At 37.9% G+C, this 16,371-nt stretch overlaps 1 protein-coding gene across 1 annotated transcript in view; it reads left to right on the forward strand.

The window, feature by feature from the left end:
• Nucleotides 1–16,371, forward strand: part of NOTCH2 (notch receptor 2) — a 204,731-nt gene that overhangs the window by 3,846 nt on the left and 184,514 nt on the right. Inside the window, exons 2-3 of the mRNA XM_037167776.2 lie at nucleotides 11,446–11,508; nucleotides 12,954–13,182. Coding sequence (XP_037023671.2) covers nucleotides 13,092–13,182 — 91 coding nt within the window. The 5' untranslated portion in view covers nucleotides 11,446–11,508; nucleotides 12,954–13,091. The remainder of the gene's footprint in view (nucleotides 1–11,445; nucleotides 11,509–12,953; nucleotides 13,183–16,371) is intronic.

Raw genomic sequence — 16,371 nt, forward strand, 5'->3', positions numbered from 1 at the left:
CTGTAGTTGTCTATTTAACTCTGAAACACTTATGTGGTTGACACCTACACAGAATCTAGCCCAGTGACTTTACTCTAGCTGGAACTCAAAATACATTAATTGAGAAAAATGTTATACCAGTAGAAAAAGGGAAAAGAATAGGGGAATAAACAAGAGGAAGAGCCAAAATAGAAGTTCACTTTTTAACGATATTTAATTTTGGCTATATGTTTACAGGTATAAGTTCTAGCTGAAAAGATTTCAATTTCTTATAATATAAACAAGGATTCCAGGAGACAGAAGATTTTAGGACCCACTTTTAAAGTTTCTAGATCTGTGGTCTATATTATTTCAGCCTCAGTTCTATGCTCTCTTAAAAACTGAAGCCATTCTTTGCAATGGGGAATTTTAATCAGTGTAATTCAATCTTAATGTTGATTAAGTGCTTACTCTGTGCCAGGCACTTTTCTGGTCATTTCACATATATTAGCTCATTCAAACTTCACAAAACTCCAAGGTTTTATTATTGTTTGTATCTTACAGATGAGGCCATTGAGGCACAGAGAGTAAGTAACTTGTTCAAGATCTCATGAGTCGAAAGTAATAGAGTCAGGATACGCAGCAGACAATGTGACTCCGGGGCCATACTAGCAGTCACCATCCTGTATTGGCTCTGTGTAGGCTTAGTGATCCTAGTACATATCATCAAGAAAAGGGTTTGTGAAAACAACCCTTAGATGTTTAAATGTTTTCTACTCATTTATTACCCATTGGAACTTGTTAATTTTATTTCTAGAACACAGTGACAAACTTATTTATAAAGTTGTCTTTTTCTGCCCTCTTTTTTACAAGAGGTAGTAGTAGTAGCCTTTTAAGAAACAAAGTAAGTGTAGAGTTACTTTGGTGAGGACAAATGGTGTAGGGCAATTCTTACATAAGCTGGGCCGGCCTTCCAGGACCTGTTTTTAAGAGGTATCTCCTGCCAGTAGTGAAAGCAACCTACATACTAACGGAATTAATTTTCAATCAGATCATAATGTTTGTTTATTTATATGCATTAAAATCTTCTAGATAGCCAAAGGTACATTTCATGTTTCTTTCTTTTTTCTACTTTATGAGAAGTTTAATATTCTAATTCCATACATTCTATTTTCTTCAGCTTGAATTAAAATGCATTATTTGTCCTGGCTGGTGTGGCCCAGTGGATTGACTGCTGTCCTGCAAACCAAAGGGTCGCTGGTTTGACTCCCAACTTAGGCCACATGCCTGGGTTGTGGGGCCAGGTCCTGTCTCCCACTGGGGGCATGTGAGAGGCAACCAACTGATGTTTCTCTCACACATTGATGTGTCTCTCCATCTCTTTCTCTTTCCCTCCCCCTCTCTCTAAAAATAAATTAAAAGAATAAAATAAACTGCATTATCTGATATAACAGTAAGTAAAGTGGGTTAGGAGTTTGAAGATCGCATGCTTAGCTCCCCTTTTTTCTAATAAGATGTGAATTCTTCATTTATAAAACAAAGTGAAGATCTAAAATGCATATTCTAAAAATATGGTATTGTGATTCCTTAATAGTACATTAGAATGCTATATAAGTACTCAGAGAAACGATTACATAATTTTTCATATAACCCCTGTTTAACCAATGATTTATTTACCTTAGAAAAGTATAAACGGAATGCCAGATCCTAAATCTTATAACCAAATGAACTTCTCCTAATTTATTTTATTTTATTTGATGGCAGAAGATCTTAATGAAACTGTATTTATTTATTTTTTGAAATTACAGTTTATATTCAATATTATTTGGTATCAGTTTCAGGCATATAGCATAGTAGTTAGATAAGCATATACTTTACAAAGTGGTTCCCCCATATTTTTAGTACCCACCTTGCACTGTCCACAGTTATGGTGACATTTCTGACTGCCTTAATTGTGCTGTACTTTACATCCCCATGACTGTTTTGTGAATACCAGTCTATACTCCTTAATTCCTTCAACTTTTCCACTCAGCTTCCCACTCTACTTCACCTCTGGCAACCATCAGTCTGATCTCTATCTACGAGTCTGTTTCAATTGTGCTGTTCATTTATTTTGCTCTTTAGAGTCCACATATGAGTGAAATCATATGGTATTTGTCTTTCTCTGTCTAATTTATTTCACTTAGAGTAATAACCTCTAGGTCCATCCACGCTTTTGCGAATGGTAAGATATCATTTTTATGACCGAGTAACATTCCACTGTATATATGTGCCACAGCTTTTTTAGCCGCTCATCTCTTGTGGGCCCTTGGATTGCTTCCCTATTTTGGCTACTGCAAATAATGTTTCAATGAACATAGGAGCACATATATTCTTTAGAATTAATGTTTTGGATTTCCTCAAATATGTACCCAGAAGTGGAATTGCTGGGTCACAAGGCTGTTCCATTTTTTATTGTTTGAGGAAACTCCATACTGTTTTCCATGGTGGCTGTACCAATCTGTATTCCTACCCACAGTGCACAAGAGTTTCTTTTTCTCCACATCCTTGCCAACACTTGTTGTTTGTTGGATTATTTATGATAGCTATTCTGATATTCTGACAGGTGTGAGGTGATATTTATTAAGGTTTTAATTTGTGTTTCTCTAATGTTTAGCGACATTTTCATATGTCTATTGGCTATCTGTATGTTCTCTCTGGAGAAATGTCTGTGCAGGTCCTCTGCCCATTTTTTAATAGAATTTTTCTGGTATTGAGTTGTATGAGTTCTTTATAGATTTTGGATATTAACCCCTTACTGGATGTGTCATTGATGAATAACTTCCCCATTTAGTAAGTTGTCTTTTAATTTTTTAGTAATAGGATATATATATATATGTGTATATATATATATATATATATATATATATATAATTATTTATTTATTTATTTATTTTTAGACAGAGGACAAGGGAAAGAGAAAGAGAGGAAAAGAAACATCAGTGTGTGGTTGCCTCTTGCACACCCCACACTGGGGACCTGGCCCACAATCCAGGCATGTGCTCTGACTGGGAATTGAACTGGCGACCCAATCCATTTAGCTATAGTAGCCAAGGCTGTCTTTTCATTTTTTCCATGGTTTTCTTTGCTGTGCAAAAACTTTCTAGTTTGATGTCTCATTTAAAGTTTTTTTCTATTATCCTTGCCCTAATATAAAAAAAGTATTGCTAAGAGCAATGTCAGAGATTTTGATACCTGTGTTTTCTTCTAGGAGTTTTATGGTTTTGAGACTTACCTTCAAGTCTGTAATCTGCTTTGAGTTTATTCTTGTGTATGGTATGAGAAGGTAGTTTAGTTTCCTTTTTTGGCACATCTGTCCAAAATTTGTCCAGTTTTCCCAACACCACTTATTGAATAGACTGTCTTTACTCCATTGTATGTTTTTGCCTCCTTGGTCATATATTAATTGACTATACGGGCATGGCTTTATTTCCAAGCTCTTCATTTTCTTCCATTGCTCTATGTGTCTGTTTTTATTCCAAGAGCATACTGTTTTGATTATTATAGCCTTGTAAAATAGTTTGATATCAGGTAGCATGGTACTTCTGACTTTGTTTTTCTCTCTCAAGATTGCTTTGGCTATTTTGAGGTCTTTCGTATTTCCATATACATATTTGGAGTATTTGTTTTAGTCCTACAAAAAATGTCATGGGTATTTTGATAAGAATTGTGTTGAATCTATAGATTGCTTTGGATAGTATGAACTTTTTAATGATGTTACTTATTCCTACTCATGAGCACAGTAAATGCTTCCACTTATTTGTATCTTCTTCAATTTCTTTCTTCAGTGTCTTAAAATTTTTGGAGTATAGATCTTTACTACCTTGTTTAAAGTACCTATCCTCTGGTATTTTTTATGCACTTGTCAGTGGGATTGTTTTCTTAGTTTCTCTTTCTGGCAGTTTATTATTGGTATATAAAAATGCAACTAGTGTCTGAATGTTTATTTCACAACTTGCTACTTTACTGACTTCATTTATCAGTCTCAGTAGTTTTTTTTTTTTAAGAACCTTAAGCATTCTGGTGATATTGGGTGTGTTCAGAGCAGTATGGCCATAGACTAGGGTTCTTATAGAGTATTATGTGATCTGAAAATAATGACAGTTCTACTTCTTCCTTTTCAATTTGGATGCCTTTTATTTCTTCTTGTCTGACTGTTGCGGCTAGGACTTCAAATGCTATGTTGAATAAAGAGTGGTGAAAGTGGAATCCTTGTCTTGCTCCTCATCTTAAGGAAAAAGCTTTTGGTTTTTTTCTCATTAAGTATGATGTTAGCTGTGGGTTTGTCATATACAGCCTTAATTATGTTTAGTTATGCTTCCTCTAGTCCCACTTTGTTGAGTTATCATAAGTGGGTGCTGGATTTTATCATATGCTTTCTCTGCATCTATTGATATGATCATGTGACTTTTATTCTTTAGTTAAGTGGAATATCACATTATTTGACTTGCAGATATTATACCAAACTTTCATCTGTGGAATAAATCCAACTTGATCATGGTGTATGATCTTTTTAAGGTATTGCTGAATTCAATTTGTAATAGTTTGTTGAGAATTTTTCCATCTATGCTCATGAGGGATATTGGCCTACAGTTTTATTTTTTTGTAATATCTTTGTCTGGTTTTGGAATCAGCATAATGGTAGATTTGAAAAAAGAGCTTGGGAGCCTTCCCTTCTCTTGAATATTTTGAAATAGTTTGAGAAGACAGATTTAGTTCTTCAAATGGTAAAATTCACCCATGAAGCCATCTGGTCCAGGACTTTTGTTTGTTGGAAGTTTTTGGATTAATGATTCAATTTTGTTCATGGTAATTATTCTGTTCAGATTTTCTGTTTTGTTTTTTTTTCTTGATTTAGTCTGGAAAGATTGTATGTTTCTAGGAATTGGTTCATTTATTCCAGATTGTTCAATTTGTTGGCATGTAATTATTCATAGTATTTTCTTATAATCTTTTGTATATCTGTAGTGTCAGTTTTCCTTTTTTTCATTTCTGATTTTATTTAATTGGGGCCTCTGTCTTTTTTCTTGATGAGTCTGGTTAAAATTTTATCAATCTTGTTTATCTTTTAAAAATCTTTAAAATTATATTTATTGATTTTAGAGAGAGGAAGGAAGAGAGACATAAGGGGGAGAGAAGGAAAGAGAGAGAGGAGAACAATAGAGAGAGAGAGGAGAGAGAAACATCAATTTATTGTTCCACTTAGTTACGCATTCACTGATTGTTCCTTGTGTGTGTCCCGACCAGAGATTGAACCTGCAACCTTGGCATATTGGGACAACACTCTAAACAACTGAGCTACCCAGCTAGGGTCTTGTCATTCTTTTCTAAAAACTAGCTCTTGGTTTCTTTCATCTTTGTATTGTTTTTTTAGACTCTATTTTGTTTATTTCTACTCTGACCTTTATTATTTCCTTCCTTCTACTCATTGGGTGCTTTGTTGTTCTTTTTCTAGTTCTTTAGGTGTAAGTTTAGATTGTTTGTTTGAGCTTTTTCTTGTTTCTTAAGGTAGGTCTGTATTGCTATGAATTTCCCTCTTAGGACCACTTTTTCTGTGTCCTATAGATTTTGGATTGTGTTTTTATTTTTATTTGTCTCAAGGTATCTTTTGATTTTTCTTGATCTCATTGTTATCCCATATATTGTTTAGTAGCGTGTTATTTAGCCTACATATATTTATGTGTTTTTCATTTTTTTTCTTGCATTTGACTTCTAGTTTCAAATCATTGTGGTTGAAGAAGGTGCTTGATGTAATATAAATCTTGTTAAATTTATAGAGATTTATTTGTGACTTATTCTGGAAAACGTTCAATGTACATTTGAAAAGAATGTATATTCTGCAGTTTTGGGGTGAAATGCTCTAAAAATATCAATTAAATCCATCTAGTCTAATGTGTCATGTAAGGCCTCTGCTTCCTTGTTGATTTTATGTCTGGGAGAGCTATCCAATGATATTAATCAGGTGTTAAAGTTCCCCACATTGACTGTATTACTGTTGATATCTCCCTTTATGTCCATCAATATCTACTTTATATATTTAGGTATTCCTACGTTGGGAGTATAAACGTTCACAATCATTATATCCTCTTGTTGGATTGATTTCTTTTCCTTAACATTATGTTATGTCTTTTTTATGTGTCATATTATAGCCTTTATTTTAACATCTATTTTGCCTTATATAAATATTGATACTATAGCTTTTTTCATTTTCTTTTGCATGAAATATCTTTTTCCATCTCTTTACTTTCAGTCTGTGTGTGTCCTTTGATCTGAAGTCAGTCTTTTGTAGACAGCATATATCTTGTTTTCTTTTTCATTCAGCTATCCTTTTGATTGCAGCATTTAAACCATTTACATGTAAAGTAATAGGCACTGTTATTTCTATTTTATTATTCATATTTATGTTTCTTTTTTGCCCTTCTTTCCTAGGGAAGTCTCTTTAATGTTTCTTGCAATATTGGTTTAGTGGTGGTGATCTTCTTTAGGTTGTGTGTGTGTGCATGTGTTTTCCTCAGAAGCTCTTTATCTGTCCTTCCATTTGAAATGACAGCCTTGCTGGATAGACTATTCTTGGTTGCTTTCCATCACTTTGAATATTTTGTGCCAGTCCCTTCTGACCTGAAATATTTCTGTTGAGAAATGAGCTGACAGTCTAATAGGAGCTGCCTGGTAGGTAAATGTCTTTTTTATTTTTTAATTTTTTGCTGCTTTTAAGATTTCCTCTTTGTTTGTAATCTTTGATGTTTTAATTATGATGTGTCTTGGTGTGGGCCTGTTTGGGTCCATATTGTTGGGACCATCTTATTGGGACTCTCTGTGCTTCCTGGACTTCTGTGTCTTTTTCCTTCACTGGTAAGGGAAGTTTTCTGTCATTATTTTTTCAAATAGGCTCTTCTTCTTCTTCTTCTTCTGGTACTCCTGAAATGGAGATGTTGTCATTCTTTTTGTTGTTCCAAAGGTCCCTTAAAATCTCATTTCTTTAAATTCATTTTTGTTTTTGCTGCCCTGAATGGGTTCTTTCTGCTACCTTGTCTTCCAAATTGCTAATTTAATCCCTGCTTCATTTAATTTGCTTTTGATTCCTTTTAGTGTATTCATTTTAAGTATAATAATCATTCTTAGTATCTCTTTTTAGTACTTTATATGTACTTTTTAATGCTTACTATCTCTTTGTTGAGGTTCTCACTAAGTTCCTTTAGCTTATAACTATTTTTTTAACTCTATGTGGTGTATCACTTGCCTCCATTTTACTTAGTTCTTTTTTCCAAGCATTTTTCCAATTCTTTTATTTGGAGAATGTTTCTTTGTCTCCCCATTTTGGTTGTCTCTTAGTTTTTTTTTCTGTACATGAGGTACATCTGATACGTCTCCAAGTCTTGGTATGGTGGCCTTGTGTAGTAAAAGTCCCGTGGGGCTCAGTGGAGTAGTCTCTCTGATTATTTGAGCTAGATGATCTACAAATGTCCCTTATGTGGATTATGTGAGCCTTCTTGTTGTAGGTTAGTTTGATTGCTGTTGGCCCACTTGTGGGTATTTTGGTTCTCAGGCTGGCTGACTGTGAGGATTGATCTCAACCACAGTGTGTGAGCTGCTATGCAGAAGCTGACCCCCCAAAGTAGAATTTGTCCCAGCAGGTTCTAATGCCTGCCAAGATCTCTCTTTGGGTTTGCTACTTGTGGTGTTAATCAGGTTGCGCTCTTGTGGATGGAAGCCAGCCACTGGGTTTATTGTTCTCGTGCCTCTAGAGGGACTCCAGTGCATCAATGCCAGATGCTGCTTGTGTCAGGCCCTGGGATACCTGTGAGGAGGTACAAAGCAATCCTCAGTTGGTGGCTGCCTGTTCTGGGTCCAGGGGAACCAAGCTATCTACTTCAGCAAGTTTCCACCAGACTGAGCCTGGGGCAAGTCAGCAAAATGCCCAAGACACCCGGAGATTTGGCTCCACCTGCTAGCTGCCTGTTAAGCTCAGCCACTGAAAGAGCCTCTGGTGGTACATGAAATGTATGAGGCAGGTTCTGAGTCACCAGGTAGGGGTAAGTGGTGTTCACCAGGTTGATAGATTCAAACTTGGCACCAGGTCTTGGTCTAACTTAGCAAAAGTCTCAGGGTATACCAAGGCCAGCCATCACCTGCCTGGGGCCTGTGGGTTTTTGCAGTGGGGTGGAGTCTCAGAGAGTCATGTAGGTGGAGCTGGTAGAGTTCAGCAGGTTAAAAGAGATTAAGATTTGGCCCTGTGGAGGGAGGGCTCCTCACAGGAATGGCGGCACTGCTTGGGGCACACAGGGAAGAGTAGTCCTTGCCCCAAAGCCACCAACTCATTCTCTTTCTGTGTGTTTCTAATACCTCTGGAGTTTGCCTAGGCGTCCCTGAGAGCCTTCCGAGAAAGCCTGCAACATGGGCCCAGGCTGGCTGCAGGCAGCCGATTCTCCCGCAGGGTGTGTGTTTGGCAGGGTGGGGTGATAGGGTGTCAGGAGGGTGGGGCTATTGCATTCCTCCAGGTGGATGCCATCAGGAGCATAGTGCTTGACCCGGGATGGATGGCATCTTTGGGTGGCATGTGAGAGGGGCTCAGCACAGGGACATTGGTGGCTGTCCCTCTAGCTCTGTCCCCAAAGCCACACAACCCAATCTTTCCGTGTATAACTCCAGACCTCTCTGAGCTTCCATCCCTTCACTAGAGTCCAGGGTGAGTCCCTGTGAACTAGATTTTGTGTGCCAGTCCTTTAACAGGGCACCTGGACTTTTAGCAATCTCTCATCTCACCCTGGGGAACAAAATCCCCAGATTTTTATAACCAGATGTTACTTGGGCTCCTCTTCCTAGCACTGGTGCTGTGGGCTGGGGAACCCAGCATGAGGCTGAGACCCTTCACTTGATCTTCAGGGGGCACCTTTGCAGCCAAGATATCTCTGCAATTCTCAACCACAACATGTGGGTGCAGGGAGAACCCTTGTCACATCTCCTCGTCACATCTCCTTATTACAAATCTTGGCATGGCTTCTTCTATAAATCATTGGTTATAAGATTTCTGTTCATGGATGATGAACAGAAGTTGCCTGTTAAGGACGATTGGTCTGTAACTTATTTGTAATTCGAATTTGGTTTGGGGAGGAGATAAGTGTAACTTCCACATGATCGGCAACCATCTTGGATCCCTCCTAAATCCTTTTCATTTTTCTCATCTGCTGTTTTCTGACATTAGGATACAGTTCTCTCTCATTTCTCCCAGGTTTGATGTAAGGCTAGCTTTTTCATATTTGATACCTTTAGAGAAAAATCAGCAAAAAGAAGTGGATAGGAAAGCATTTAGACTTTACTATGTACTAATTTGTGATATTTTAGTATTTCAGTAACTCTTATCATGTATTTCCTCCAGGTTCTGCTGGGTCTAGGATGGGGGAGAGAAACTTATCTGGAGTGACAACATTTCTCCTTCCCATAATTATTTCTTGCATAGGATATTTAATTTTTTTCTATAATCATCTCACTTTGGAGATAAAGAAAAAGGAAGTACATCATTTTTATTGGGAATTTCCCTCTAGAACATTATTTTGACTTTCTTCACGAGATAAAAAATATGCTAACATATCCTGCTTCAGTTTCGAATGGTGTATTTTGGTTCAAAATTTGCTGTGACTTTTAGAACTTTGTATTGTGTCATAGTGGTCTGGCCAGTGTTTTTTTTTTTTTTTTATTCCTAATGACTATTAATCTTATACCCCTAAACATATTTCAGATGCAATTCAACAAATGAAAATGAGATCCTATTTGTGGGTTTAGGGTTAAATAAGCCAATGAGAATAAGCCCCTTAAGAATAACAGCCTCAGGGAGATGGACCAGTCTGGGACAGTCCTGCCTCTTCTCCAGTATAGGAGCATTGTCAGAAGGCCAAGCTGCTCTCTGGAGGTGAAACTGCTACACCATACATCTTGTTTGTTTACACGACATTGTGAGACCCAAATCTACCCTGTTAGCTCATTCTCTAAGAACAAGCCAAGCAACTGAAAACGGAGTACACACTCAGCTAAGCCAAAGCCCAAGGGGATACCAGGGTCACAGGCTTCACCCACCCACCTAGAGCATGAGCATTTGAGAGAGAATAGGGAAAGGTGGTGTCACCACTGTTTTTTTGTGTGTCCACCAAACTACTAAACAACCCTCTTTTCCTCTTCTAAAGTCTTGTTTTAAAGAAGGCTCAGCTCAGCTCAGTTGAATCATTTCCAAGTTACTGCAGCTGGTTTAGAAACCACTCTTTGAAGTTCTGCCCTGGCACAAATTTATCAGCTATGTCTTACAGTAAAAATGAACCCACAGACATTGTTTAGTGTGAGAATACAGTCAAAGTGAGAATAGATAGTATATTAAGAAATTAGATAATTTATCTATTTGAGCTAAATACTAGATAATAAATGTTATTTCTTAGGAAAAGTCTAATATGATATTAAAGTTAAAAACAAAGTCTCTAATACATTAGATTTAAAGAATTATATTCCAATAGTAGAAAAAGGTAATGGTAGAATAATATATGGAGGAAGCTTTTAATTTAAAAAAATAATTTAATTTAATGTTTTTTTTTTAATTAAAAAAGTAGGAGGTCTAGAAAGCAACCAATACAGGTTGGAATATGGGAAGGGAAGGCTCCAGGGAGATCTCCTGGGTAAAAAAAACCCCCAAAACTAATGTACTTAATTATGTGGAAAATAGAACTGAGAGGCATATTACAGAGCTGCTCAAGTATTTAGAATTAATGATTGCATAGATTAAGAAAAAACTAAAGAGTCAATTAATAACTCCAAAAATATTTTAAAACTTTGAATAAGAGCATATTTATGCTATTTGACTTAGTTCAGAAAAAATTCACATAGTCATAATTATGTAAACTCCGAATGTTATTTTATTAAAAATTATGATATAACTTAGGAAAAAAGAGAATTACTATTAGATTTCTAAAACTATGTTCATAAGTTATTTATTATAATAAAAATTTAAAAAGAAAACTCTCTGGATAAAAGATAGTAAAATCATATCAGCAAAAATGTTTTACGAGAGAGTTAGTTGAAAGCTATAGTCTTGGTATGATAAAGGTTAAATAGAATAGAAGCTAAGAGAAAACTTCGCTTTTTTATTTTTATTTTTTTTAGTACAAATTGGCTCTGTTCCTAGAAATACTGAATTTTAAATTCTGGTAACCAGGCCAGTGCTCCACTGATGAAGCAGAAATGTGAGAGCATATTTTACTGTGTCAAAGAGGTATACGAATTATAAAAAGGACATGGGGAAGTTGATGGAGTTCTGTGTATTCTGCTGAGCTAATAAAGAGGACTAATTTAAGGGGGATAGAACTCAGGTTTCTCTCAAGCTTCTAATGTTTTCAAAATGTATTTGTCATATCACTTAAAGGCTTATAATAATAATGATCTGGGTTCTGTTTATTTTTCTCAAAAAAGGAATAAACATTTGAGGAGACAATTCTGTACCCCTTGAGCAGAAAGAAGTGGTCCTTCTACCGCGTGAGTAATTTAACCAGAATCATTGCTCACTTTCAGGGAATGGTTTACATAACCTTTGGGTCAACTCGTGCTTCATGGTGCAGTAAGCTTTTGACATTCACCTGTATAATCCAGAGACAGATTGGTTATTTGTAATACCAGATATTGACTGCAAACTTTCAAAACAGGAACATCCTTTATCAGATTACAGAATGTTAGAGCAAAAGAGAATTGACAGATGATCTCAACTAAGCTGCCACTTTACAGATGAAGAAGCTGAAGCACGGAGTGGCTTGTTGATGTCTCACCGAGCTGGGGCAGAAGCTGGCCTAGAGCTCAGCTCCTGACTGTCAGGTCCATGTTCCATCACCAATATCATGTAGCTTCTCTCTCAATTTTTGGTGATTAAGTGTGTTAGGCACTGAGAAGGTAAAAATGAGATATAATACTTGACATCAAGGATCTCAAAATCTAATAGGGAGGATAGATATATAGACACCCTCTCCAAAGCATTATATTGAATTCTGCACACTGTTGTTAGAAGGATCCCCCTAAAAGTAGAAATCAGAGCATTTTGTTTGTTCCTGCTTAAGAGTCTGCAGTGGCTTCTCATTCTTGTCAGGTAAATCTTCCTTTCTTGTTTTCTTGACCTCTTGATGTCGATGTTGAAGATCAGCCATGGAAAACCATTTGCTTTTCCCTAAATGTGACATGCTGTTCTATTCTGCTAGGACTTGGCTCATACAGTCCCCTACCTGAGTGCCCTCTTCTCCTCACCTGCCAAAGGGTTATTTCCTTATAATCCCTTTCCTTAAGTTCCTCTCCTCTAATCTCCATTCTTACAAGTGGAATTAACCACTCCCTCTCTTGTTTGCTGTCCACTGTGTCCTGCTTACACTTCTCCGGTAGCACCTATTGTGCTTTGTAACACAGATTTAAAAAATACATAAATGTATTTGCTGTTTACACATATGTATTTCTCTGCTAATTGAAGGTAGGCTCCTTGATGGCAGGAACATCTTGTTTGTATCCCTAGAACACAGCTAAGTAGCTGGTTCATAAAAAACTCCATGGAATGAACTGCCCAGAGAGGCCCTTACAAAGAGCTGTGGCAATGCAGTGGAAGGAGCCCTGACCTGTACTTGCAGGAGCTGTCCCAAGAGATAAAGTATGTGGGCCACACCTTAAATGATCAGCAGCCCATCAAGGCAGAGGGCAAGTGTTGGTTCATATCTGGTGTCAAGAATAGAATGCACGCAGGTGCAGAGGCCCGAGAAATGGTGGCATGCTTGAGAAATGTTAAGGAAATCTGAGAGGTGGACTGTGGTATATGTTGTTAAACTGGAAGTATCTACAAAAGACAGTCAAGGCCCGTGTGTGAGATTTCTGGTAATTCATGCTAAGAAAGGAGTTTTTTTGTTTTTGTTTTTATCCTCACCTGAGGACACTTTTTTCATTGCTTTTAGAGAGAGAGGAAGGGGGAGAGAGAAACAACAACGTGAGAAACATCAATTGGCTGCCTCTCATATGTGCCTGGACTGAGGATTGAACCTACAACCTAGGTATGTGCCCTGACCAGGAACTGAACCCACAACCCTTCGGCTATGGGACAACACGCCAACCAACTGAGCCTCACTGTCCAGGACAAGAAAGGAGTTTTGACTATATTACAAGAAACTAGTAACAGTTGTGAAGGTCAGTATTCAAGAGTATGAATAATGGGATGTGCCTGTTGAGAGATAGGACAATGCAGCAAATGAGCAGAGGCTACTCTAGAGAGGGTTGGGACTGGCAGTTCTGAGTCTGGTGTGACAGTGCTGATCTGAGGGTTCAGAGAACTGAGAATGGTCCTGGTGAGAAGTGATGGGAGCCAGCAGCAGGGCAGTGGAGATGGAGAAAATGAGAATGACTGGAGAAATACAACAGTGGTGGAATGATGAGTGGTAACTGGTTAGAGATGAGGAATGAGGGAAAGAGAGGAGTAAAGAGTGATTCCAGACCTGGCCAGGTGGCTCAGTTACTTGGAGCAACATCCCATACCCTAAAAGGATGAGGATTCAACTCCCAGTTGGGGCACATACCCAGGTTGGAGGTTCAGTCCTCAGTCAGGGCATGAACAGGAGGCAACTGGTCAGTATTTCTCACATTGATCTCTCTCTCTCCCTTCCTCTCTCTCTCTAAAATCAATAAACATATCCTCAGATGAGAATTAAAAAAATATATAAAAAGAATGATTCCAAGCATTTATCCATGCTTGGATAAATGAATGGCAGTGTCCTGATATGGAATGCAGGAAGAAGAGATTGTTGAAAAATATTATTAAATTGAATTTTGATGCTCATGAGATACACACATGAAAGTATTGAGAAAGCAGTTGGAATTATGTGTCTCATACCCAGGAAAAAGTGTAGATTGTGAGTATACCTACTTGATAACGGAGTTCCTAGGAGAGAATGAGAGCACCTGGAGCTCATGGGAGTGAGAGAAGAAGCTCTTGGACAAGGCCCTTGGAAATGGAAGAGAGAGAGTAACACAGCCAAGACTAAATTGGAGTAGACAAAGAAGAAGTAGGAACAGATCCAGCATGGAGTCATGGAAGCCACAGAAAAAGAGAGTTTATCCCACAGGGAAGAAAGAGTTAGTGGTGTTCAAACCAGAGAAAGGATGAGGATGATGATGACTGAAAAAAAGGTCCTGGAAGAGCTATAATATAAGGCTGCAGACGTGCTCATTGGGGGCTGGAGGAAGTCCAGCATAAGCCAGCCCCAGGGTTGAGCCAGTGAATCAGAGACAAAAGGCTCCTATTCCCTAGTCCCACCCAGTTCATAAGCTTGAGGTTGAATTAGATTATGATTTACACTAAAATGGCTTCATCTATTTAGGGCTAGTGGAATTGAGGTGGTTGGACTACTCTGGCAAGAACTTGATAAAGAATTGAGGGGCTTTCACAGTAATTTTATTCTTCATTTGTATGAGTTGGGATTGGGTTAAGGAGGTAGCTGACTAAAGAAGAGAAAAACATAAAAGGGAAGGGAAAAATAAGCTCTTTAAAAAGGTAACGTGCCAAACAGCAGTTCTAGAACTTTTATCATCCTGTCTCCACAAAACTAGGGTCTTTTTATAGGAAAACGATAAGATAGCATGACAAACATAAGCTTCAGTGGGCTAGCAAAAAACAAATGTGATCACCATATAATTTGTTTCAGATTCCTCAAAACAGTTTTAGTAAGGGACTTAGTAAGTATGGGCATTCAAAGTGTGGTCTGTGGACAGTGTTGAAATGAAGAGTACAGAAATGAAGAGGAAACACTTAAAAATTGTCAGAGCAAATTAAGAATGCCATGACACCAGGCACTAACTTCATCAGTGGACTCATTGTTGAGCAAGGTATGGGTGCATTTGGGTATTGTAAAATTCACACAGGGCTCACAGGGAGCATAACCTGGGCCCTAGTCATGTGCAAGAGGAGCAGGTGTCAGACCATAGCAGGTTGGAAATTAAAAAACAAACAAACAAACAAACAAACAAACAAACAAACAAACAAACTAAACCACAAACCCACGGAAGGTTTGAGGAGCACTGCTCTTAGATCACAACTCATTTGTAAGTTAAACTTCTTATAGTCACCTCGGGACAAGGTAGTTGACAGAGACATTGAGCACATACTAAAAAAATTAGACATAAAGTGAAAGGAAATGGGAAGTGATTGTAGAGCTGTAAATTGGTGTTGTAAATTTGCAAAATTACCTTCGGAAAAGACTTTCTAGATTAAATGCAAGATAGTTTATTTTTTAAATTGTTTTGTTCATTACAATATCCCGCAGGTCTGTAGTAGTATTTGGTACATGGTAGGCACTAAATAAATATCTGTTGAATATTTAATTAGTTTTTCTAACTACAATATAGAGAATAAATTGAGTGGGGAAAAGGCAAGCATTAGAAAAAAAGCAGGAGAACTTACATTCTAACTGTAGGTTGATGGGACTAGTCAGCCTAGTGAACACTAAAATAAAGAAGATCTAAGAAATAGTGAGAGAAATTTCTAGTTTTTCCCACCTTCATAGGCAGTGTGTCTATTCATTAGGGTCCAATTTAGAAATCTGGGGTCATCCTTGACTCTTCCTGCTGTCTTTGCACCCAGTATTCTGTCACTCTTTGAGTCTTAAGACTTCTCCTCCTACTCACGAGACTTTATTTTAGTTCAGGCTGTAGCTCCTATGCCAGCACTTTTCCAATAGCTTCCTAAAAAGTCCCCCAACAGGCTTTTCCCTGTTAGCTTTTCTTTCAAAATTGAAAATCTGGTATTTTTACTCTGTTGTTTAAAACCATTAAGTGGCTTCCAATTCACCTTCTAAGCTTCAGCAACACCCAAATCCTGTAGTAGCACAGTCCCTTTCAAGGCCATGTATCATCCGGTACTTGCCTCACCCTCTCCAGCCTTTTCTTCTGCTCCTTACCTGGTGATCCTTGAACCTCAGCAATGTGAAGCTACCTGTAACCCCTGCCCCGAGGGTGTGCATGCTAGTTTGTGCTTCTGTGCTTATGCTATTCCTTTTGCCTGGACTGCCCTCCATCCCCATGCCCATGCCCTGCCTACCGCTGCACCTGTATTCATTTCCTATTGCTGCTGCAACAATTTAATTTACCACACACTTAGTGGCTTAAAAATGACATGAACTTATCCTCTTACCTTTTTGGAAATCAGAAGTCTGCAATGAGTCTTTTGGGGGCTACGAACAAGTTGTGGGCAGAGCTGCATACCTTTAGGAGGCTCTAGGAGAGAATCTGTTCTTTGCCTGTTCCAGTTTCTAGAGGCTACCCCTATTTTTGGCCCATGGCCACATCATTCTCACCTCTGCTTCCACTGTTGCATCTCCTCTGGCT

The sequence above is a fragment of the Artibeus jamaicensis genome, unplaced genomic scaffold (genome assembly GCF_021234435.1).
Source record: "Artibeus jamaicensis isolate MK-2021 breed Jamaican fruit bat unplaced genomic scaffold, CSHL_Jam_final scaffold_1689, whole genome shotgun sequence".
NCBI lineage: Eukaryota > Metazoa > Chordata > Mammalia > Chiroptera > Phyllostomidae > Artibeus > Artibeus jamaicensis.